The 25,364-nt window shown below is 45.8% G+C and overlaps 1 protein-coding gene across 1 annotated transcript in view; it reads left to right on the forward strand.

Annotated features, from left to right (window-relative positions):
* The window catches only part of lamc1 (laminin, gamma 1), a 72,545-nt gene that overhangs the window by 12,269 nt on the left and 34,912 nt on the right, over positions 1–25,364 (forward strand). The window contains exon 2 of the mRNA XM_078287896.1: positions 19,380–19,684. Within this exon, the coding sequence (XP_078144022.1) occupies positions 19,380–19,684 (305 nt within the window). The remainder of the gene's footprint in view (positions 1–19,379; positions 19,685–25,364) is intronic.

The following is a 25,364-nucleotide window of genomic DNA, read 5'->3' on the forward strand; positions in this document are numbered from 1 at the left end:
CATGAAGTCACCTAAACCAGCACTTTGTCCTGGGCGTAAATCTGCTGAGCTCCCTGGGACCGGCCCGCAGCCTGGAGCCGGTCGTTACTGTTCCCCCAAAACTCAACTGACTTAACGAAGCAATTTTGTGATACCTGTGATTTAGCTGTTGTTGTAAAAACTAAAGAGTCCTGGGACTGGATTTGTTAAAGGCCTCGGCTAATCTGAAGGAAAAGAAGCCTAAGATTTAAACCAAAGGACAGAGTCATTTGTCTTTTTATTTCTTATTGTTTTTAAGGCTGATAGAGCAGAGGCACACACACACGTCATTGCATTTGAACATGCGTGGGACTTTTCCGTGGGAGTTTGCTTGTCTGATATCCAGGTATTTATTACTGAAGCAGATCATGGAAACATGGAGAGTGCTGTGTCGGTGCGGTGTGCCGGTCCTGTGGGCGGACCGGAGCCGCTCGCTGCCAGTTCAGCCGTTAAATCTCACTGACGTCCTGCGCTCAGCTGATTCAGGGAAGCTGTTTTTAGCACATATTCACCAAGGACCAGACCACCAACAAGTCCTGTCCCCGACTCACTGGCTCTTCCCCGTGTGCTTTGTCCTGAATTTACATTTACACTGCCAGTCAAACGTTTGGACACCAAAACATCAAAGATATCAGAACTATCTTATATTTTAGATTCTTTGCCTTGATGGAAAGGAAAAGGCTTTGGAAAGAAATTCATACATAGGATCAACTTCACTATTTATATTTGTCTAAGAAACTCATTTCAAGCATTTAAGCAGAAGCCTTTAGATCAAAATGACTTTAAGAGAATGAAAAACACAGAATATTCAGTCAGGAGTCCAGACTGGTGACTGGTGGTTTAGATAATTTCATAAAGACTATAAAAGAGATAGTTCATGCTAAAGCTTAAAACAAATATATTTCATTTGCGTGTTAATTTGATCGGTAATAAGAAAGATGAGCTATATTCCTGTTAATTTGAGCTAGATGTGGTGAAGACTACATTACCCATGATCCTTAGCGCCGGACCTGTTGGACCTGACGAGATGTAACGTGTCAGATCTGGTTCAGTAAAGAGAAACTGCGTGACGCTCAGTCCGAGTTCAAGTCTCGTCAGTTTTGAAGTTAGTTAATCCGCATGTTTTCCTGTGTTGATCTGTGTTAAACCTGCGAGTCACAGTCTGGTCTTTGAACATCTGGGCTCCCGGTGACTTAGCCCAGGACTTCCCAAACCGGTTCATATCAAAGACCCCCAAATAGATCTGCGTTCCACCACGGATCCCGTTTTAATAAGATTTAAGACTCATGGAGCGATGGAACCCCGTCAGGAACTCCCCAACAGGAGATTTCTGTTGTTAAATATGACTTGGTGCAGAAGTATAGATCTGTATGTACTGTAGGTGAGGAGACACCAGCTGGGTGGAGAGAGGAAGCCAAGAGGGAAATACTCTACTAAACTATTGGTCATTTTGCTTGACTCAGCCCAGTTCTGCGTTGGTCTTTGGGTCCCGTTTTCTGTCTTCCACACTCTGAAAAAGCGACTCGTCCTCTTTGCAGGTTTAGACTAAACAAGTCCTAATTCAGGAGCGGCTGAGATACGATCTGACCGCTGAAGTCAACATCATCTGCTGTGAGGAGGGGGGTGGAGGGGGTGGGGGCGGGTGGGGGGATGGGGGGGCTGAAGACCTGTGATGTGTCGGTCTGTCTGTCGGGGGAAGATGTCTCCTCTGTTATCTGGTCTGAAGCGGTCTTTGTGCAGTACGGTCCCCCAGTCTGCCTTAAACAGATAAATGTGACTCTTTCAGGCCGTCAGTAACTGGATTAGTGTTCGGTTTGGCTCTTCGCTCTTGGTTTCGTTGCTTTAAACACGGATTTATTTATTTTCATATGTGATCTTGTTGAGAAGCTCAAGAGGAAAGATGATGTGTCTCACATGTTCAACCTTGATTTGAAGCTTTAGGAATTTATTAAACTCAAGCTCGTAGTTTATTAATGGCTCTTTTGAAATAAGTGAAGTAGGATATTTGCAGATATTGATTCATAATGTTCAGTAGTTGATAGTAAGACTGGGCGGTAATTGTTATTGTTTATTGTGTTTCAGTAGAATCATATGGTGATGATGTGGTGATTTTGGGAAATCATGACTCACGATTCAGCCGTTTGAACTCATGATAACAAGCACATTTTATTACAAAACTCAAAATGAGGTATGAAACATTTTAAGGAATATTATTTGAAAATGTAAAGTTTAGTTTGACATGACACCTAACATTACTATTCAGCTCAATGTGATAAACATCAACTAGATTATTTAACATGTGATTTTGCGTACATCAGCCATATCTATATATATATCTATATATATATGATAGATATATGTCAATACTGGTAAAATCCTTATGATTGTCATGATATGGATTTCAGCCGTGTGTCCCGGCCCTAGCTGACGGTCTTGGCTCAGGTCCAGAAGGCTCCTATATGTTGGTCTGACCCGCTAGACGCCGCGTGGTATCAGAGCCACAGTCGTCAATATGACTTCCAGTATTGACTCTAGATAAGCGTCTGGGACTCCGGCCCTTTCACCGCACCGTGACCCGGGCAGCCAAACGCTTCCTCCCCGGGAAGGAAAGAAGAAAAAAAACAAAAACGCTGTGGGAATTTGTCCGGACAGAGAAGCTCCTGACCTGCGAGGAAACGAATGGGACGTGTGCCGCGGCTCGGTGGGGGGGCGCGCCGAGAAACGGTGATTTGCCGTGCCCAGGAAATGATTAGACGCCCGAGGGAGAGGGGCTTTCTATTATTATAGACGGCGTTGAGTCTGTGAAAGAGGAGAGATGCATTACACAGACGTGCAGATGCATGCAGGGTAATTTTAGCCCTGCTCTCGGCGAGGAATGAGCCTCTTGTGGTTGAGGGAAAGACGGGGTAAAAAGCGACTTGCTTTCAAAGCCTCTGCAAAGAGCGGTAAACAGATAATTACGGGGAATGCTGCAGACGCGCAGACTGATTTATACACTCTGCCTGAAACGTGATAGTCGGCCTTTGTTCGTCTTTTCCACCTGAGTTCGGTAATTGCAGAGTTGATGGAGATGTTGGATGATAAGACCTCCAATTTCCTCTCCTCAGCTTATTGTTGGTTTAACTCAGAAAAACAAGAATCACAAACCCCGGTGGAATCGCTGTGATTTGCAGTGATGCTGCGTTCAAGTGTCGAGATCAGAGTAGGAAACTTTTTTCATCCAGCAGCCACAGAGTGTTACAGACACCAGCCGCTCTCACTGCTTCACCACCAGGGCTGAAAGATGCTGACAGAAAGAATTAGGATTATTTGACAGAATATTGCAACCGAACTTGAAAATAGTTTAAAGAAAAGTGATTTTGATGTGAGTGAGCAGATTTACTGAGTTTGAGTCTGATGGTTTTGATTCTAAAACTCCTCGTTCACAAATCCAGTTTGGACCGAACTCTCTCTGAAGAAATTAACTGCAGACTCTGAGATTTGGAAATTACAGAAGTTCATATTGTGATTTGGATTTCTTTCGATTTAATTCAGCTCTATTTACCAGCCAGATGTGATGATTTAGTAGAAAAGAACCTCTAGATGATCACTGGTTTTTCTGTGTAAGAAGCTGGACTGGTCACTCAGAAGTCCAACACAGATCCAGGTCCACACAGGTGCCGGACTAATCAATAAAGAATCTGAGTCCCACCCTGCACCGATGCCAGGAACTGATTTATCACCAAGAAGCTGAGCAGCGTTTGGCTTCAGATCGACTCTGACGCATCGACAGCTGATGTGGGCGGAGAGAGGAAGTAGCAGTCGTCCCACATAGAGATTCTCCATGTCGACTCCCCAACTGATAGGGATACTACAGTAACACCCCCCCCCCCCCCCACCCCCCCCCCCCACCCATCTCACATGTGTGGAGCGCTATTTGAGGCGGAGGGCCGGACATGAGCTGCAGTAACTGTTTATGCAGCTGCTGTGTGTCTTGACATCCGGATGTTCTGCGTTTCAGAGGGAAACTCTGGACATTTTATCTAATTATGTTGAAAATTGGTTTGACGTGTTGTTATGCTGGAGCGGTTCCACCGACCGCTTCTGTAAACTGGCTGTAAGAGGCTCTGCAGTGTAAACACACAACCAGGCGCTTAATTGAAGGTTTTCATTACAAAACGAAACCTGAAACCACAGAACTAAGACTTGAAAGTGTGATGTAATGAGATGCAAGATGTCCCACTCCAAAACAATATAATTACATTTTCAAAAAACAAACTGTTACCTGAAAAAAAACAGAAGACAGCATCCTCTAAATTGTCTGTGTTCTGTAAGCAAAGGGACTAAGGTAGTAATTTTATCAGAGTAGATATCTATTTTTCAAGTGGTGGAGGTTTCATTTTTGGAATGAAACTCAATTTAATTTAATCTTTGATCACTTCACACCCTCCATGAACTTCAAACGGTCCAAACCAGCCAAACAAATGAAGATCAGATCTCCATGAGAATCAGGAGTTTAGTGGTTTTTTTCATTCCCCACCTAATGTTTCAGATGGCAGCAGCAGATAGCAGCTGGGTGTAGAAGTCCTGAGGCGCTCTGCTGTCTGTGCACCAGCATGAGTATTGTCCCGCAGCTGAACAAGTTCATTGTTAGGATTGTTTATGTCTCCGCTGCAGAGCGAGACGTCCAGATGCCCGACTGATGTGGGGTTTAAAAAGCTGAAGATGTGCAGATGAGGTTTTGTCAGCCTGTGTGTCCTTTTCTGTTCTGGGTTTGCTGCTGGTTTATCCCTGTGACAGTGCTACTGATGTCACCATAACCCAAACTCCAATACTAGTTCAATACCGTTGCGAAAGATTGAGTTCAGTATTGAATTTTATAAATATTCGATGTTTTCTGCAAGCTGAAGTTCAATTTCAGCGTCGCCTCCAGAAGGGGTTTAGTGAGAAGAAGAAGAAGAAGAAGAAGAAGAAGAAGAAGAAGAAGAAGAAGAAGAAGAAGAAGAAGAAGAAGAAGAAGAAGAAGAAGAAGAAGAAGAAGAAGAAGAAGAAGAAGAAGAAGAAGAAGAAGAAGAAGAAGAAGAAGAAGAAGAAGAAGAAGAAGAAGAAGAATTTAAACAGACGAGCGTCAGTCTGGCAAACGGCTGAAAACATTCAGCAGCGTCAAACAGTCCAGCTCGTCTTCACCTGAACTGGTTCACAAACTGATGCCAGGAGCCAAATATGAATTATTTCACTTCCTGAGATGAAAACACCTGAAACACTGTGAACCTGACCAGCTCGTGTTCCATGGGCTTTTAGTTTGCTGTAGTATCGTGGCAGTATCACATTTTTAGACATTAAACTTGGGATCAAACTCAAAATTTTGGTATCATGATAACTCCAGACAGTTTGTTGCTTACCTCAGCGGTTCCTAAACTTTTTCATGTCATACACCATGTGATAAGATGTTGCCCGAAAGAACCCCATCTAAGAAGATATGTGTTATGATTTAGTAAAGAAATGGTGTTAACCTGTAGGGAGTGAAAGAATAATAAAATCAAAGTATTCTTCATTTTGTTTGGGACCCCTGGAAGCCCCTCGAGGGCCCCTGGAGGTCCCTGGACCCCACTTTGGGAACCAGTGTCCTGCTTCATGGTGGCTCTGGTTGGAGGACGATGATTATCTTTGTCTTGAGGAGGTGGGGGTGGAGGGAGGTGGGGGGGGGGGGCGGGGGGGCTGTGAACAAACTGCTCCTCCTGCCTCCTGCTGGGATCTTTTGTCTCCGGTAACGTGAACGCTGAGGCCGGTTTCGTTTGTTCCTGACTTCCTGGTGTTGTCACACCTCCAGGTCAGCTGGCGGCATCTTTGGTGGCCTGAGCAGTTCCAGCTTAGCCAAACAGAGCGAGGCTGTGAGAGCCAGACCTCCAGCAAGGCCACCGAGAACAGGAGGAGAGGGTTCGTCTGATCTGGGTAGACTGGGGATCTTCTGGGTTGTTTTTAGTGCTTCGGCTGCTATATTCTTAACGGGCCGTTTCGGTTGTAATCGTGAATTAAACTTTACACTTTCTCATGTCACCGAGCCTCAAAATGGAAGTCTTGATCCAACGTTCGTAAGCAACACAGCTCAAAATTCAATTATTGCCAATTAACACGGATGAAGAACTCTGTCAGTAAAGTACCTTTACTGTCTTTACCAAGACAAGACAGTCAATAGGAACACTGTAAACAACAGACAATAAAAACAGTAAAACCAGTTGCAGCATACAGTTCAGGTGAAGCCTCCTCTGTCCCTCCTCAACACAACTGTAAGGACAGTTAGTAAATCCCAAGTCACTGTCCCACTGAACCTACATTTCTGATTTAATGACATGAATTGGGAAGAGAGCGGGTATATATCTCGTTTTTTGTTTTTCCTGTGGCTCGGCTGTCCTTCTCTTTACTCCTTCATGATAACAGTGATTAATGATTTCCATCAGATCTGTGCTCCAGGTTCAACTCCAGGCGGTTCCTAATAGAAGGGGACGTGATGAATCATATGGTTTGCGGTCCCTGTGGGTGGACACTGTGGGTGAATCCAGCCACCGGTCAGCAGTGTGGGCTTCCCCACACACAGCTGCAGGTTTCCTAAGAGGTCTGGGTGTTTTCTTTCAAACCGGTGAGCAGGCGGTGAAAACCAGCCCAAAGTCCTGAATGAGTAATGACGGGGCAGCGGCCTCCCTCCGCCATTAAAGACAATCATTACCTCCCTCCCTCCTCTGTCCTCCTCCTCCTCCTGTTCTGCTTAATTGGAGAATTTTTCAGTTCTCCACCCTCCCCTCCCCACCCCCCAGTCAGGGCTGGACACCCAACTTTTTTGTCTGATGACCACAGTGACAGTGAATTTGGGGACGTACCAGCCACTTTTAATATTTTACCAGCCAACTAGGTTTTAATGATCGACCAGGACAAACCTGAGTCTGCAGGTTTTCACTCCAACCAAACTCTACAGCAGCTGATTTCCCAGGTCAGTTCCTCCTGTCTGTTAATCAGCTGCTGTAGTATTTGGTTGTTTGGTTGAATGAAACCCTGCAGACTCACAGTTCGATAAAACTGGAGCAGGACTCCAGATGATGGCTGGTTACCTGCCAAAGTGGCTGCTAGAGTAGACTGACCTTCCAGCCACAGTCTTTAACTTTAGCAGCAACTTGGCCCCCCACCTCCCCCCTCCTCCTCCTCCCGAACACCCCCCCACTTTAAATTCTGCAAAGCTTTCTGAAGCCTGCCGATCCTGGCATGCTCTTATCACCTCTAATTCCAGTATTTTCTTATCGATTCAGGCCTGGAGTCTCAGTTCTCAACCCTAACTGTGAACCGGCCCCCTCCTCCAACCCCCTCCCCCCAACACACACACACACACACACACACACACACACACACACACTACAGATTCTCACCTCGGCCACGCTCCACCACCACTCTGCCAGCTTCCATTTTAATCTCCCCTCCTCCAGCCGGAGCCGCCGGCTGCAGTGTTTATCAAACAGAAGAAGAGATGAAGGTGATAGCAGCGGCATCCCGCCGCGGGACGAGCAGCGTCCCGGCTGCACTGGACACTTTAGCTTTATTTTTCTGATTTATTCAGGTTTGATCTCCAGGGAGACCAAGCTTACTTTTCCATTTTAGCCACACCGGTGACGTTCTCCTGCAGAACGACTCAGTAAAACACGCTTCAGTTCCTGCATCCCAAACATTACAGGCAGCAGTAAGCAGCGCCCAGGCTTCCTGCTGATAACATATTTCTCCTGTTCTATCAGGCTAAGCCAATAGTTGTTGTAGCTACTGAATTATATCAAGAGACTGTTCATGTGTGAAAACCAAACAAGGCTATTAGTGCAGGCATTCCAGCCTATAGGAGCAGGTTATACATTTACAGGATTATTAATGTGTAACTGCTGACAGCCTGGTTTCTCTGGTTTCTGCCTCATGAACTCAAACCACAGTCAGAAACACTGTTTAAAACATCTGCATCAACTGACATTATTTTACATCATAGCTAGTACACTTTGTATTGTAGTCATTTTGCTCACGCTCTTATCCAGACTGACTTACAGCAGTAGAAGGAGCTTAAATCCAAAGATTGCCAACATCACAAGCAACCGGCAGGCTTGCTAAGGTCATGAAAATCCTGGGAAAGTTATGGATTATTTTAAAATTTGCTTTCCAGGACTGGGAATGTTTTGGAGAATTGTAAAATATCATCATCATTCAAGTCATGAAATTTGGAAGTAATTTGGAAAAATGTGTTAAAAAATGAGTCGAGGCTAAAATGCAGCTGGCTTGCAAAGCGGCTGCTGTGAGTCTGAAACAAAGCAAAATTTGAAGTGTGATAGTATCTGTGAAGGTTGCTTTGCATTACAGTACAGTCATGACAATTTGGTATGAAGTTATGGAAACATGATGTGCAAGTTTTGGAATTTAATTGTAAAATTAGTGTGGGAACCCTGAGCCGATTGTAGGTGAACCGTCCTTTAGCTGGAAGACCCGGGTTCACACTCTCACCCTGCTGACGTGTCCGTGAGCGAGACACTGAGTCCCCACCAGCTCCAGACCCTGACCTCTGACCTCTGACCTCCCAGGTGAACAGAGCAGTTTCTCCTCCTGGGATCAGCAGAGTATCAGCGATAAGCGGTTTGTTTTAGCGCGGCGCGGCGCGGCGCGGCGGGCTGACAGCTCGCTGCTCCTCGCCGGCTGAACTCCAGTACATTCCTCAGATTCCTCCCTGGCGCTCTGCCCTCCCCCACCCTCTGCTAAAAAACCTCTCAATTTGTTCAGCATTTTTATCTCTTGAGAGGCGTTCGCTTGCTGAACTCTGACCCCGGCACCTGTTGGAGAGAGGAACATGCTCTCTGGGGTCCCGCAGGGTGCCGCCCTGGGCACCCTGAGGTGTTTAGTGTCGGTGGTCTGGTTCGGTTTAGGCTGGACTCGACAGCGTAGCTGGAGCTGTGAGAAGAGACTCAGTTTGGGATTACGTTTGCTTTGTTCGGACTCAGAGGCGAGACAGGAAGACATCTTGTTCTTATTTAACCACATTGGTGCCACCAAGACCAAGAATCTGTTTTTGGTAGAGTCTGTTTGTCTGCGTACCATGTAACCACAGCGTCCTGGGTTCAAATCCGGCCCAGGACCTTTTGTCTCGTCATCCCTCTCTCTCACAGTCTTTCCTGTCTCTCTTGACTTTGAACTGTCAAATAAACCAAAAAAAATCAGTTTTTCCAGGGAGACCTGGCTAAGAAAGCAGCATAATGTCAGCAGCATAAAGCATAAAGTCAGAATGGAGTCAAAGTCGTGTAAAAGAAATGGCAAAGTGACTCTGTCTTGTTCACCAGCCACGGTGAAAATCCAGCAGCCACTTTCACTGTTTTAGCAGCCAGCTAGATGTTTATAATGGAACCGGACTCCAGCTGATGGAGAGCAGACTAACTAACCAGACTCAGCCTAGATCCAGGTGATCTCCACACTCTAGGTTAATGTTGGTTTGCTTCATAAGAAAAAAGAGATTATGTTAAATCTTCATTACATCCACCAAAATGTTACTACTGGGATAGTGTAGTAAATATGCAAAACGCATCAAATGTTCATGTTGCCTTTGAAAACTGAAATGTAAAACAAAACGAATCAACTTTTTACCTTTTTTCAATGGCTTTTATTTCTTCACTCTGCATTTCTCTATCACAGGAGTATATGTTCAGTCAGTCAGTCAGTGTGCTGTGACCTCTGACCTCTGACCTCCTTGCTGTTGGTTGCTTGTAATGTTGGCAGTGTAGGAATTTAATCTTTTTCTGCTCCTTCGTTCATCGTCAGTAGCTAATGGACTGTAATGTAAATGCAGCCTGAGATGCGTGGGGTGAAACGGACGATCTGTCCGGTGTGTCCAGGAACTCTGGTGGTTTCTGTCTTCTGCCTGTGGGAGTGAAGCGCTCAGCAGATGTTGTACATCTCTCCCCGAGCAGATGGGAGAAAATTATGAAACAGAAAAAAGAGAGAGAGAGAGAGAGAGAGAGAGAGAGAGCGAGCGAGCGAGCGAGGATCGGTCATGCCCACACGTTAAAAGTCAAAGCGGTCATTGTTCATTTCGCAAGTGAAGAATGCGATGAGGTCATGGGAGGAAATTTAATTGGACCGTGCTGCGGGCCGGGGCGTTCCCCCTGGACATTTACCCCATCCCACCCCACAACAACTGTAATCCCCCCCCCCACCCCCACCCCCACCCCCACCCACTCCCTCAGGCCGACCCCGAGGCTCGGCTCCGCTGGCTGGAAGGGGATTACAGGAATGTGGAGCAAGGCAGAGCGGCCAGGCCAAACTCTAACTAGTCCGTTCTTCTGTCAGTGACTTCATGTTGAGCAATACTGGAGAAAAAACAAATCTGGGATCATTTTGTGTATTTATATCACGACTTTAACTGCCGAGGGGTTCAATAAAGTGCAATCTGATCTTATTTTAGACATTTTGTTTCACACTCTTATCCAGAGCGACTTAACATGAGTGCAGCTGTAGAAAAGCTTCGAGTCTTAGATCACCGGCGTTACAAGCAGCCAACAGTGAGGAGGTCAAAGGTCAGTTACAATATTCTTGTAACTGTAGAACGATCATGTAAGAGTGCAAGCTAGCAGTAGAAATAGAAAAAATAGTTATTTCAGTTCAGTTAGATTAGTTTGATCAGCAACACTGAATGCATCTTTTGTGATTCTTTTTTTTTTTGGCCTTTCTTGCCTTTGATGGACAGTAAAGAGGTGTGTGTGTGTGTGTGTGTGTGTGTGTGTGTGTGTGTGTGGAGGTAAGGGGGGGGGATCTCAGTTACATGGTATGCTACTATAAGATTTATACTACTGCTATTACTAGTATACAGAATTATATATACAGAATTTATATTATAAGTCTTTTACATGAGGAGAAGAGATTATGATTCATCTTTTTTATTGCTTCTACCAAACGTCTAGTATCTTCAGTATTTGAGACTAAACACGAACATTTCACTTGATTCAGCCCAAATAAAGCTGTAATCTTTAGTCCGTCTGTAAACTTTGACAATCAGAATTCAGATTCAGTCTCCGGTCTGACTGACAGGTCTGGGGGTTCGAGGCTTGACTCTCCCAGATAAAATCTGTTGTTATAATCCGTTAATTATTCTGCTCATCTCCGATCGCCGGCCTCAAGCCGCCCGCTTTGTTTGTTGACGGGATGTAAATGAAGTCTTATCCGGCAGCCAATCGGCTCCTCTTATCTGCTCCCATCTGAAGACGTGCTGAGAGCCCGCCGAGCGAATAGCCAGCAGCTAAACATACCAGCTCCGTCTTAATTGGAGGATGTCAACACTCTGAGGAATGCAGAGAACCTGTTTCCCGTGCTGCGAGGTGCCGCATCACGCCCGGACCCTGATCAGCGCCGCAGATAGACCCGCAGATAGACCCGCAGATAGACCTGCAGATAGACCCGCTTCACTTTAGACATCGAGCAGAGAAGAAAGAGATCTGAACTACTGAGGGTTTTTTTTTTGGCCGTTGTTACGTTTTTCCGTTGTGTTTCAGGTAGAAGCCAGACACAAGTGTTACAGATGTGCAACACTTTACTCATCAAACATTCGTTGTGATACGCTCGCCATTTTTGATGCGGTCAAAATCTTACAAGACACATAACATCTGCTTCGTTCCAAAGCGGTACCATGAGTCTTCATCATGGCTCCAGGGGGAATCGAACCCCCGACCCCGGCAGCGTCAGTGCCTTGCTCTTCCCATAGAGCTGCACAGGACCCGGGTCTTTCCTAGTTGAAGCTGCAACAGGCGACTTCACATGTTGTCGAGAGGTTTGCATGTTGAGGACTTCATTACCCAGAATGCCTGTGTGGTGAGGTCAGTAAAGCGGTCTGTGCTGCTTCATGCCAAAGGTCTAACGCTGGTGAGTCCAGCTTTCTCTTCTGGATTTCCCTCTTTAAGTAGGGCTGCACGATATATCGTTTCAGCATCGTCATCGCGATGTGGGCATGCGCAATAGTCACATCGCAGGACGTGCGATGTCAAGTAAGGCAAATTAACTCAAACACGTCATGCTACAACTTTTTTGCTGCTCGATACAAAAGGAAAACTCGCACGGTTCTTATTTTCCATGACTAATCTATAAGAGAAGTCTGTCTGATATAACATAATTTACTCCGATTTAAGGGTTTGTTATAAGAGTAGCGTATGTTACCTTTCCAGCTTTCGCGGCTCCGAACCGTAGTTGGGAAGCCTCTGGTGTTGTGCTAGCCTGTTTTAGCTTAGCCTGGCTCGTAGCTGGTAACAAGCTTTTTACTCAGAGTCCGGACCGACTCTGCAGTGGAGAACTGGCACTTTATTTCTGTACAGAGCGAACATAATGCACGGCCTCTCGGTGACGCTCTAAGCTCTTTTCCCGCTAACTATGCTAACTTTACTCACTTAGCATCCTGAAACTCACTCTGGCTGCGGCTAAAAACACACTCACTTCCTGCTACGTCACCCGCAGGTTACCCACAAGGCCACCTTCTTAAAGGGGCAAGGCTTGATAGAGCTATTCAAGTCATTTGGTGAAAATTCCTGTATTTTTTCATATCGCAATATATATCGCAGAAGAAAAAAATATTGCAATGTCAGTTTTTTCCAATATCGTGCAGCCCTATTCTTAAGTCTGGATCGGTCTCCTCCTGTGAGAAGATTTCCCACCAGAGAGCAAACTGACAGCAGAGTTTAATCTGGACAGACAGGGAGCACCTGCTGCTGAAGGGAAGCTTCCTCTTTACCCAGCAGCCCCTCCGTCCTCAAGGACAGCAGAGGCTCGTTAGTTCGTCTCGAGTCCTCGTCTGAACTCCTGGCGGATGTAGCGTCTTCCTCCCCCGGTCTAATCTGTCCTCCTCTCAAGGACGTCTTCCTCGTTACAACGTACTTCTGTTCTGACTTTTCTCTGTGGGAAGGTCGACATCTGGTCCTCTGCAAGGATAAAAACCTCTTTATGAGAAGAGCCGGCCAGAAGTCTCACTTTATACTGTATGTTTGAAGGGTAAATCCATGTTGGAGGAGAAGAGCGAGTGTCTGATGTTCATAGCTCAGTATTTGGGAAGCAGATGAGTTTATCCTGTTAAATGGATCTGTGTTTGGAGAGGAAAGTTAACTAATAACTTCCCTTTAACACCTTCAACTGCAGGACAATAAATCACAGAAGCTATTTTCAACCCTGCAGCCCTACTGTGACGAAGTGATTGCTGGCATGAAAGTAAAACACATTATTGAATATTATTTAAGGTGTTAGTTAACTTTAAGCCAGAGGAAACGGGTCCATTTTTAGAGGTAATTATCTGTGTTTTTCCCAAATACTGAGAAATGAGCGTCAGAAAATCGTTTTTCTCCCCCAACATGGATTTATAATGTTTTGAAACGAACATCAGGGGATCAGACTACGAAGAAATTGATTTATAGTGTGTTTTACTTTAATTCCAGCATTCATTTTTCTCACAATAGGTTTCAAATTTCTCAGATGTTGGACACCATTTTGGAAAGAAACGATTCATTTCTAACCTTTTTGTGATTTTGTTAACCTTCTGTCTATGAAACTTGTATGAAACTTGGCGGAGACCACCAGCTGACCTGGAATGTCTCGCTCTGTTCTGTTGGGAAAGTTTTCCCATAGCGGGCGGCTGAATATCTGCGGTGCGGAGAGGTTTGTCCTCACAGGTCTGAACACGCCGCCGCAGCGCCGCGCTGCTGCTCTTAATGACAGGATCGACCGGAGGGGAGCCGGGGCGCGGGCGGCCGGAGAGCGGCGGGCAGACGTCCCGTGTGGACGAGGCTGGAAGATACAGCCCGACTCATGTTCTGCTCCTCCTGACAGGGTTTCACCGCAGACTTTTCTTCTTGTCCGGGCAGAAAAGCCTTTGAAACATTTAGACCGTAACGGGACACTAAAACTCTCCACTGAAACCCAAACTAATGAGTTTCTGTTTAGGCAGCTCTTTAAATCTCTGTGTTCCTCTGGTAGAGTCTTGGGTCGTGTCTCTTCCTCAGTGATAAAAACCCCCAAATCAGTGATTCTGTGATCTGTTGCTCCGGTAGAGCAGACTGGAGAATTGTGATTTATTCTCTCTCCATTCACTGCCGTTGTCTGGAGGAACAGTCTGAAAATCACTTCTAGCACATGAAGGAACGCCGACAAAGCAGATTCTGACAATATATAAAAAACTAGTCATGCTGCTGACTTGTTTTGAAGTGAATCTCTTTCTTTATGTTTATTAAACCTTTCAGTTTGAACAAGTGGAACACCGAAATCCGGTCTGAGGAACGAAGATAATAAAACGTTTGTCAATAATTGTAAATTGGCAAAAATAGAGACTCGTTTTTTTTATATATTGTCTGAATCTGCTTTGTCAAAGTCCCGTCTCCTCTACCGGAGCAACAGATTTAAGGCAGGGGAACACACTCCTCCTCGTCAGCGGTCGGGGAAACTGGTGTGTGTGTGTGTGTGTGTGTGTGTGTGTGTGTGTGGTGTAATCTACTTTTATCAGCCTGTAGTGGAGGCTGTAAACGTAATGAGCGAGAAAACCAAGCTGTGTGGAACTGTAAACCGGAAAATGTGTTGAAACCTGGATGGTGCAGAACATGAAAAGCTGCGGTCTGTAAACTTCAGACATGGCGTGTGACGCATCGACTTTGACTTTATTAATTCATCGCTTGCGGTGAAGTTTACTGAAACGGAGCAGAATTTTACATAGAAACACTGAATCCATAGAAGAGCACATTTGGACACGTGGACAAGAAACATAAAAGATTAAAAAGGAGTTCAAAGATCAGCTAAATTGAATTAAATGATGCTCGTTGGCATGTTAAAGGCAACGTTATGACTTTGATTTAAACTGTCACGTCAGATGGGGATTCTCACTAATGCTTGAGCCGCTCTTTCATAAACCAAATATTAAATCATTTCCAAACAGGATGGGGAAACTACCAGCACCCAAATTCTGGTAGATTTTTCCCGGTAAGGTTGAGAACTAGTCTTCTCTACCAGCCGTGGTTTGGAGATCCTGCTCTCTTGTATGTGGAAACTTTATTGCTCCCTGTAGGGAAATTCTCTTCTTCTCTTCCTCCCTCCACAGCGAGGTCAGAGGTCAGGGTCAGACACGGAGCGGCAGCCTGGAGCTGCTGGGGGATTTAAAGGGATAGTTCACCCAGAAATTAAAATTCGGTCATTCTCTACTCATCCTCATGCCGGTACAAAATCAGATGAGTGTTTTTTTTGTCTTCATACAGCTCAGCAGCAGCTTTCTGACAAACAGTTGCAGTAAATAGAGTCCAGACCTTTAGGCTTCAAAAAGGGCAGAAAATGTCCATTTTTGTCTGTTTTTTTTTGCACTCGCAGAACAATCGCATGGTGTCAGAAGACTTGGATTATGCTGCAGTTGTATGGAGACATTTATGGACATTTTTCCCTCTTTTTGAAGCCTAAAGGACTGGACTCTACTGCAACTGTTTGGAAGAAAGCTTCTCCGGCAGCGAGCCTGGAGAACTGCTGCTAAAAACACTCATCCGATTTTGTACTGGCATGAGGATGAGTAGAGAATGATCATTTTTGGGTGAACTATTCCTTATATGTATTGCTGAAGGACACTAAAGCAGAGCGGATGGGGGAGTTCCCTTCTCACATCTCCATCCTGCTCCCCCCCCCCCCCCCCCCCCCCCCCTCCAAGAATATCTCCTCAAGAAATCTAGTAATTTCCAGCCAGTCGGTCGTCTTTTTATCTCTGCGTGGGCTTCCATATCTGGACAGGAAAAAACTCCCAGCATGCCTCCTTCTCTTGACACGGACAGTCTGTGTCGCCTCGCTCTCTCTCTCCCTTCGTTTCTTCTCTGTGGAGTCTTTCTCCGGCTCTGCGGTCGGCCCTCCCTTCGTCCGGCGTCGATCTGCCCAGCGGAAACACATTCCAGCCGGTTCATTCCTACCCCCCCCCCCCTACCCTCCCCACCCCCATCCCACCCCCATCCCACCCCCATCCCACCGTGACATGCTTGAGGAGTGGGCAGGTGGCTGGAGTCCCTCCCCAAGTTCTCCGCTGTCATTCAGAGGAAAGGTCTTTTCATGTTAAAAGCGGAGCCGGGCCCCCTGGGAGGAGTTTCAAAGGGTCAGCGCTCTACAATGGCGGGCTTAGGTCCGCTTAAACCTCCACCAGTTAATTGACTATTATCTTAGCAGCTTAGAGTTTATGGGAGAACTTGATTAGATATGTGTAAAAAAAAAGTTTGGGAGTGTTTGTTCTCAGTTGTGTAGGGGCAGGGTTCGAGAAAAGTAGGCACAAGCTTTCCATCTTGTTCTTTGGTATTTTTGGCGTAAACTACATGAATTTTTCCAAGTTTCTTTTTTTTTTTTTAAGTGGACTTTTGTGGTTTTGAAAGCAGCTGTTGTAGCAGTCAGCAGATTCCCTTTTCCCCTGTTGATCAGAGACCTGCAGCCACGCTGGAAGTGTCCCTTTGAGTCTCATGTGGATCGTCGCTAACGAATCCTAAATGTTGCTCTGTCAGCAGCTGAAAGCCTCCTTGTCTTGTTGACCTGAATGTGGATCCTGGAGCTCCATCTGTGGTGATCCAGATGGAGTTCAGAGGGTTTAATGGCGACTTGGCATCTAGAACAGACTGTTTAGGCCCAAGTTAAACTCGGTGCAGGACATTCCTAACGGTTAGCATATCATTGCTGTCATGGGAAAACTATGAAACAGCAATTTTTGTGTTTTTTTTTTTACTTGATCTGAAAGTTTCCATGGTTCCTCGTGTCGAGCGAATTTCTTTTTTTTAATCCCATGTTTCATACGCCTGCATCATACGGGGGAACACAAGAAGTCCCACAGCCCGGCCTTTGTTTGCGCTCTCAACTGTAAAATTCTTCTGCTCATCAATACACCGATTGTTCTGGAAGAAGAGCCAGAAATTCCTCTTGGCTTTATGCTGCAGACCGCTGTGGGCCAACAGAGCCGGGGCGAACCCGCGGATGACTTCATATCTCCAATATGCTGCCGCCGCTCGCCGCTCGCCGCCGCTCGGGACGGTTAAAGGACTCGTCCGGCCTGACTGGACTGTCTGCTCACCTCCTGCCTTCCCTCCCTGTTTCACATCACTGTACATGGTTGTTACGAGATACTTGATATTTTTAGTAAATATTCTGAAACAAACGCTGTCTAAATATTACGAGTTACTCACTCTTGACGCATCGGTTTCCGTGAAATGAGTCCAGTCCTGAACCGTGGAAGAGTCTGCAGGTTTTTATTCCGACCAGTCACTGATTTCACCTTCATCCAAAGAGGGAGGAAATAACCAGTGAAATCATCTTCCATGGCACAGGGACCGGACATCACTGATAATCGGACAAAATATTGCTCTTCGCCTTTTGAAACCGCTCAAAAACCCCCGTTGTTTAAGTTCAAAAACAAGTTCAATGAGAAGATAAGCATTCTTCCTCATTTTACCTCTGTACTGAAAAGGTTTTTGCACATACGGTTTTTGTTTTTACAGCAGTGACGTTTCTTCCAAAGCCCTTCCATATTTTCTAATGCGTTAACATGTGGACCGCCTTCCCAGCAGCCACCTGTGTTCACCATTGAAGCCTCTTTTGTCTCCTCTGCCTCCTTCCTCCATGTTGGTCCCTCTTTGTTGTTTGCCTCTCTGCTCGGCCACTTGATTGCTGCGCCAACAGATGCTGTTTGTCTTGTTTGCGAGGATGTGGGGGCGGGTTTCGAAATGAGATGTCAATGACAGAGTCTGTTCCCGGCGGCCGGTGCTCCTCTTAAGGCGGCCTGTTCACGAACCGCTTCACGCCGGAGCTTTGATCCGCCGCCAGCGTGTCTTCAGAGACGTTTCCGACGTGAAAGGATGATTAAGCGAGCGCAGATGTTAGCTTGAGGAATCGGGTCCAGCTGAAGCTCTTGTCACGTTTTGTCAGACGGATCTCTTGTTCTTAGAATCGCTCTTTTGATGGGATTCAAATCCAAGATGGCGCGCGACACCTCGGTCTCTCAGCTTGATGTCGCGCCGCCGTCTGAATTCTTCTCACACACCCTGCAGTAAAAATATACAGCTTCTAATTAACCTTGACCCGCGAAGCTTGTCTGGTCAACACAGGTTCCTCAGAAGTCAGCAAGTTCATTGTCATGGCGGCCGTGACAACACACACACACACACACACACACACACATTTAAACACACACTGGGACTGCTAGGGCGGAGGAAACCCGTTTGTTTGCAGTTGCCTCTTTGTTTCCTGTAATATACCAATTCCTTTTGTGTTCGTCACATCAATATTATCAGCCGGCCACATGGCTTCACCTATATTTGCTCTCGACACAATGGCCCCCTGTCCCGGCCCCTTTTAGCCGAGCTGTTTACAGAGCAAATTCTTTGCTAGAGCAAACAGCGGTACCCCCCGTCGCCCGGCTGAAAGATGGTGTCACTTCTTCACACAGTGAGTGACGTTTCCCCGTAACATTCCCCCCCCCCCCCCCCCCCGTGTTCCTGCACATACGGTCTGGTCTTCATCCTCCTGCAGCTCCCGGCCTGCTCAGACACGCCAAGTATGTTCAGGAGGAGAAGAAGAAGTAAAGAAGAAGAAGGGGCCTCTAGTGTGGCGGGCGGACGGAGGAGAAGCCGGGCCGCAGTGTGAATCTGCACGTTTTAAAAAGACAGGAAACCCTCCGCTGTGGAGGCGTCGGGTGGATTGTGGAACGCAATAAAAACAAACTGCAGCTGATTAGCGTTGCTGCTTCTCCGTGTGGTTTTCTGGTTTGGGAGCGTCCTGCCGTCATCTGCTGTGAGGATTTTATTATCCATAACTGGGTTGTTTGGTTATTCACTAATAGAAAACACTTGAGTTTGTGGTCACAGTGTGTAGATATACGGTACTTACTTTCCTGCAGTGAGACTCTGGGGATTTTATTTGACCACACAGTTATTGCTAAAGCGGCAATAAGTGACGGTTATGATATTTACAGGAACCAATGTGGTTTTTAGCAGGTTCTGGAGTATAGCAGCTCAAAATGTTCCCACATTTGTTCAGCTACCGTACGTTTTGACCCCTGGTCTTCATCAGCTGTGTGATATAGTTGAATAAATATGGTAACATTCAATAAATGGGAGCAGTGAATGTGGGAGTGTTGGAAGCAGTGTGTGTTCTCCTTTTTTAATCCATAGCACAAACAGACCATAATATTACAGCAGGTGCTGAGATTTCTGGCTTTAAAACTCACTTTCAGGTTGTGTACTTTGTTTTGGAACAAAGCGTTTGTAGGAGGAGATAAGTTGTCGATAAAGATAGATTACTTAATTCCTCCTTTCAGCACCTGTTATGCTAAATATCCCATTTTTCCCTTCTTCCTCCAGGCAAGGCCTTCGACATCACGTACGTTCGCCTGAAGTTCCACACCAGCCGCCCGGAGAGCTTCGCCATCTACAAGCGGACGAGCGAGGACGGGCCGTGGCTGCCCTACCAGTACTACAGCGGCTCCTGCGAGAAGACCTACCAGAAGACGAGCCGCGGCTTCATCCGCACCGGCGAGGACGAGCAGCAGGCGCTCTGCACCGACGACTTCAGCGACATCTCGCCTCTCACCGGCGGCAACGTGGCGTTCTCCACCCTGGAGGGCCGGCCCAGCGCCTACAACTTCGACAACAGCCCCGTCCTGCAGGTGAGGCCGCGGGAGAGCGGACAGATGTCCGGCGATGTGGGAATAAAAAGTAGTAAGAGTTGACTGGCGATACGGCCTGAGAGTCATATCACTACATACTGTCACATTTACCTTGATAACGATAAATGAAACGACAATTTGTTTATTTTTCGAACCCCCGGTGCAGAAATACTACATTCACCATTAGCGTCATAAATATAAAAAGTATGCTTTTACTTTGAAGGTCAAACCGTTTATGCAAAGTTTGCTACTTGACAAATGGATTTACTGAACAGACCGACTTCTGGGTCGATGAGAGAGCGTCCGTGTCGGTTTTGGTAAACTTTGAGTATATCATCCAGCTCCACTTTTTTACTGAAATACCAGCCAGATATATTTTTAAAATTAAAAATAGTAAACAAAGAATTTTACAGTTCATTTTCCTTTTATTGCCACCGAGCCAGACTGGAAGAATCCATTGTTCTCCAGATGAAAATCCTTCTGATGTTTACAACACAGGAGGAAATAGAGTACAATAGAGACATGACAGTAACAGTGTTGTGTAATGTTTGTTGGTCTCTAACATCCCCACTATCTGTCCTGTCCAAGTTATTCTACTCTGCAGCTCACCAGCCATCATTTAGAGTCATGTAGAGTCCTGTTCTACTCTAACATCTATTTGTCTGGCAGAAATGGGAGTTTTGGGGTTTTCCAGCCACTGTGGCCTCTGGATAAACCAGTTGTTCCCCCTGAGGAGCGCAGTGTTTATTTCCCTCTGGGTTCTGGTTTTATTCCCACGGTGAACGCACATCACCGGACAGCTGCCACGCCTCACCGGGAGCTGGGAGCTGGGAGCAGGAGGAACGTAAAGCGGGGAGCGCGGCTGGTGAATTCTGGGATTTGCCAGCCGCTGCGGCGTGTAGACAAACAAGCCAGCTTCCTGTCCCGGTGACAGAGCGGAGCGTGACACTGAAACCCTGCAGGGCTTGTTCCTGGGATCATGGTGATGCAGCCGGTAGAAGCAGGGCTGCTCCATAATTCAGTATTCTGGTTTATGGTCTTTCGGTGAATCATATGGTGATGATGTGAGGATTTAGGGGAGATTCTGCTGTCTGAACTGAGCTCACTTTATTTAAAAACTCTGACAAAATGAGGTATGAAACATAAGGAATGTTGTTTGAAAAATTCAGTTTTGTTTGACATCACACATCAAGGTATTTTGCTTGGTATGTAAAGTGTTTTATTTAATAAAATGGCGTCGGCAGGCACTTTCTCTCACTAACTGTAAATCTTTCTGGGGGTCAAACGGGAGTCAACATGGCGGCGTGGCGTCACTGCAGCTCCTGGATCCAGCTGTTAGAAACACGTCTCTCTGAGTTCTCTCCAGCACAGAGAATAAAACATGAGAATAAAACATGAGAATAAAACAACAGGAGAAAACACTGATTTGTCACCAGCTCCCTGGTTTCCTCCAGAGTTACCATAACAACCAGTAAAACACCACTCGCTGTGCATTATGGGAGTTATCAGCATGGTTGTAAAGGCTGCAGCTGATGCTGCTCATCTAGCGAGGCGCGGCGACCGGACAGCATCCGGCTGGCTTCTGACTTTGTGTCAGTTTGTGTCTGACTGTTTGTGTCAGTTTGTTTCTGACTGTTTGTGTCAGTTTGTTTCTGACTGTTTGTGTCAGTTTGTTTCTGACTGTTTGTGTCGGTTTGTGTCTAACTGTTTGTGTCAGTTTGTTTCTGACTGTTTGTGTCAGTTTGTTTCTGACTGTTTGTGTCAGTTTGTTTCTGACTGTTTGTGTCGGTTTGTGTCTGACTGTTTGTGTCAGTTTGTTTCTGACTGTTTGTGTCGGTTTGTGTCTGACTGTTTGTGTCGGTTTGTGTCTGACTGTTTGTGTCGGTTTGTGTCTGACTGTTTGTGTCGGTTTGTGTCTGACTGTTTGTGTCGGTTTGTGTCTGACTGTTTGTGTCGGTTTGTTTCTGACTGTTTGTGTCGGTTTGTGTCTGACTGTTTGTGTCGGTTTGTGTCTGACTGTTTGTGTCGGTTTGTTTCTGACTGTTTGTGTCGGTTTGTTTCTGACTGTTTGTGTCGGTTTGTTTCTGACTGTTTGTGTCGGTTTGTTTCTGACTGTGTCGGTTTGTTTCTGACTGTTTGTGTCGGTTTGTTTCTGACTGTTTGTATCGGTTTGTTTCTGACTGTTTGTGTCGGTTGGTGTCAGTTTGTTTCTGACTGTTTGTGTCAGTTTGTTTCTGACTGTTTGTGTCAGTTTGTGTCAGTTTGTGTCTGACTGTTTGTGTCAGTTTGTTTCTGACTGTTTGTGTCAGTTTGTTTCTGACTGTTTGTGTCAGTTTGTGTCAGTTTGTGTCTGACTGTTTGTGTCAGTTTGTGTCTGACTGTTTGTGTCAGTTTGTGTCTGACTGTTTGTGTCAGTTTGTTTCTGACTGTTTGTGTCAGTTTGTGTCAGTTTGTGTCTGACTGTTTGTGTCAGTTTGTGTCAGTTTGTTTCTGACTGTTTGTGTCAGTTTGTGTCAGTTTGTGTCTGACTGTTTGTGTCAGTTTGTGTCAGTTTGTGTCTGACTGTTTGTGTCAGTTTGTGTCAGTTTGTGTCTGACTGTTTGTGTCAGTTTGTTTCTGACTGTTTGTGTCAGTTTGTTTCTGACTGTTTGTGTCAGTTTGTGTCAGTTTGTGTCTGACTGTTTGTGTCAGTTTGTGTCTGACTGTTTGTGTCAGTTTGTGTCAGTTTGTGTCTGACTGTTTGTGTCAGTTTGTTTCTGACTGTTTGTGTCAGTTTGTTTCTGACTGTTTGTGTCAGTTTGTTTCTGACTGTTTGTGTCAGTTTGTGTCAGTTTGTTTCTGACTGTTTGTGTCAGTTTGTTTCTGACTGTTTGTGTCAGTTTGTTTCTGACTGTGTCAGTTTGTTTCTGACTGTTTGTGTCAGTTTGTGTCAGTTTGTTTCTGACTGTTTGTGTCAGTTTGTTTCTGACTGTTTGTGTCAGTTTGTGTCAGTTTGTTTCTGACTGTTTGTGTCAGTTTGTGTCAGTTTGTTTCTGACTGTTTGTGTCAGTTTGTTTCTGACTGTTTGTGTCAGTTTGTGTCAGTTTGTGTCAGTTTGTTTCTGACTGTTTGTGTCAGTTTGTGTCAGTTTGTTTCTGACTGTGTCAGTTTGTGTCAGTTTGTTTCTAGTGTCACGGTGGGAAATCTTCTCGTTGCAGACTGAGTTAAATCTCTCCTCTGCCGGTCTCAGCTGTTGGATCAGCAGCTTGTTCAGGTTGTTCAGGTTGCGGGTTCGACGCCTGCCAACTGTTGCGACTGGTTGCTAGGCGACGCCCCCGGGTTTCCCACTGCTGCTCCCGCTCCGCCTGAGCTGCAGCTGGACGGGCCCGCTCTCTCTCTCCCTCTCTCACACTCACTTTTTCAGTTTTTCTCACTCTCTCGCTCCCACATACTCTCTCTCTCTCTCTCTCTCTCTGTCTTCCCTCTGTTGTCGCTTCTTTCTAACTCCTTTTCTCCTTTCTATCCCCTCTTCTCTCTCCTCTCTCCTTCCCTCCTCCCTTCTTCCTTCCCTCCCATTTTCTCCTCCTCCCTCTCCTCTCCCTCCTCTCTTCTTCCCTTCCTCTTCTCCCTCTCTCTCTCCCCTCCTTCCTCTATCTCTCTTCTCCCTCTCTCCCCTCCCTTCCTCCTCCTCCTCCTCCTTCTCCTCCTCCTCCTCCTCCTCCTCTTCCTCTCCCAGTGTGTTTGTGTTTCCACATTAGACAGACAGATCTGGTATTTCTGGGAAGCTTCTCCTCTCTCTGCCTGGATACTGCTGACCTCTGCTCTCCCACTCTGTCTTACTGTAATGTCGCTCATCTGGGAATTGAAGCTCGTTCTACTGTATTCTATTCTGAGAGTCATCCAGACAGATGAAAAGTAAAGTAAAGCGGTTGTAGTGTCTCTGCTGAATGAATCTGAAGGAAACTGCCGGGTGTTTCTTCAGATCCAGATATCTTCCTGCTGGGTGAAGCTCCTTTTTTTTTTTTTTTTTTTTTTCCCCTGCGTAATGCTCTGCCTCTCCTGCAAATGAACAAATTTAGCCCGGCCGCCATGTACTTCCTTATTTGACTTGTTGGCTATATAGCTATTTATACCAAAGCCCGGGACTCTTTTAGGAGCGGCTGGCTGTCGGAGGCGTCAGACGCTCGTTTGTCGGGACTCTAACATTCCCGCTGTCCGTCATCTGCGAGGCTCGCTGGGAAATCACCAGCCGGCAAACGCTGCCGAGGCTTCGGTGCGGCGTCAGTTTGGCAGATAACCAGCCATCACCAGGACTCTCTTCTAGATTACATTAGACTTTATTGCCCCGAAGGAAATTTGTCTTGGACACAACAGTGCCTGCTAAAATACACATAGAATACACAGAAATACATTTTCCACACTTGCCCCGTCCATAAAACATAACTGTACTGACTGGCTTCTTCACGTTGCTGGTAATGGTGAGAACTGATCTACACTGGCAACACATTTTTCTTTATTTATACTATTTTCCACATTTTAGAATAACAGTAAAGACTCAAAACTATGAAATAACACAAATGGAATTATGCAGCGACCAAAAAGTGTTAAACAAATCAAAACTATCTTATATTTTAGATTCTTTGCCTTGATGGAAAGGCAAAGGCTTTGGAAAGAAATTCATACATAGGATCAATTTCAGTATTTATATTTGCATAAGCCTTTAGATCAAAATGCTTTAAGAGAATGAGAAACACAGAACATCCAATCAGCTGTTTCCAAACTTTTGACTGGCGGTGTAAAACCTGCTGAGGCGAAGAGGAAGACGTCAGCCATGTTGAAAAGTGTCTCTGGATCAGAAAGCAGAATGTAAGCGTTGCTTCAGCTTCTCGTCCTCAGCATCGCAGCTTCATGTTTCTGACTCCAGAGGGTTTCCAGACACCGGGCTGCATTCTTCCTTCAAGAAAACACACGTCCCCGCCGAGGCGGTTCATACCGGCAAAGAAAACCAGATGATTGATAGCAAACAAACGTTCTGCGCAGTTGAAGTGTGTTGACTCAAAACGTGGCGCCCGGTTTCAGCCGAGAGCCTCGAACTCCGATGAGATCCTGGGATTGAAGGAAGAAACCTGTAGCTGCTGGAAGACTGCCAGGCCGGGCGGCGAGGAGACCAGTTAGACCCAGTTAGACCCAGTTAGACCCAGTTAGACCCAGTTAGACCCAGTTAGACTTTATGAATCCTGAGAGGAACTCAGGTGTGGGAGAAACACCCGGCGCTGGCCAGCTGAGCAGCAGCTGTGTTCCAGCCTGAGTTCCTTCAGCTGTGCTGGATCCACCGCTGAGAAAATGTTTAAGACAACGACAATTCATCATAAGAGCCATTTGTCAACCAGAGCCAGAGTCTCTTTATTTGCCAAGAAGCAGAAATGTACAGGAAGAACAGAGCTTTAACAGATTAACATGAGCACAGGACATGCTGACTCACATGGGACAGAACATGTTACTCTACATGACAGCTTCCCATTCAAACTGCTGTATATCCGGAGTCAATATTTCTTTCAGTTATCTTTATTTGAGCAGTTTAACAGAAATCCATATATAATGATATAATGCTCTTTTATAACATAAACATATAAGTACGTTAGAAATACATTTTAAAGATACACATGTATATATGAATATAGAAATAAACAAATAAGTAAAA

This window comes from Centroberyx gerrardi, chromosome 13, assembly GCF_048128805.1.
Source record: "Centroberyx gerrardi isolate f3 chromosome 13, fCenGer3.hap1.cur.20231027, whole genome shotgun sequence".
Taxonomy (NCBI): Eukaryota; Metazoa; Chordata; class Actinopteri; order Beryciformes; family Berycidae; genus Centroberyx; species Centroberyx gerrardi.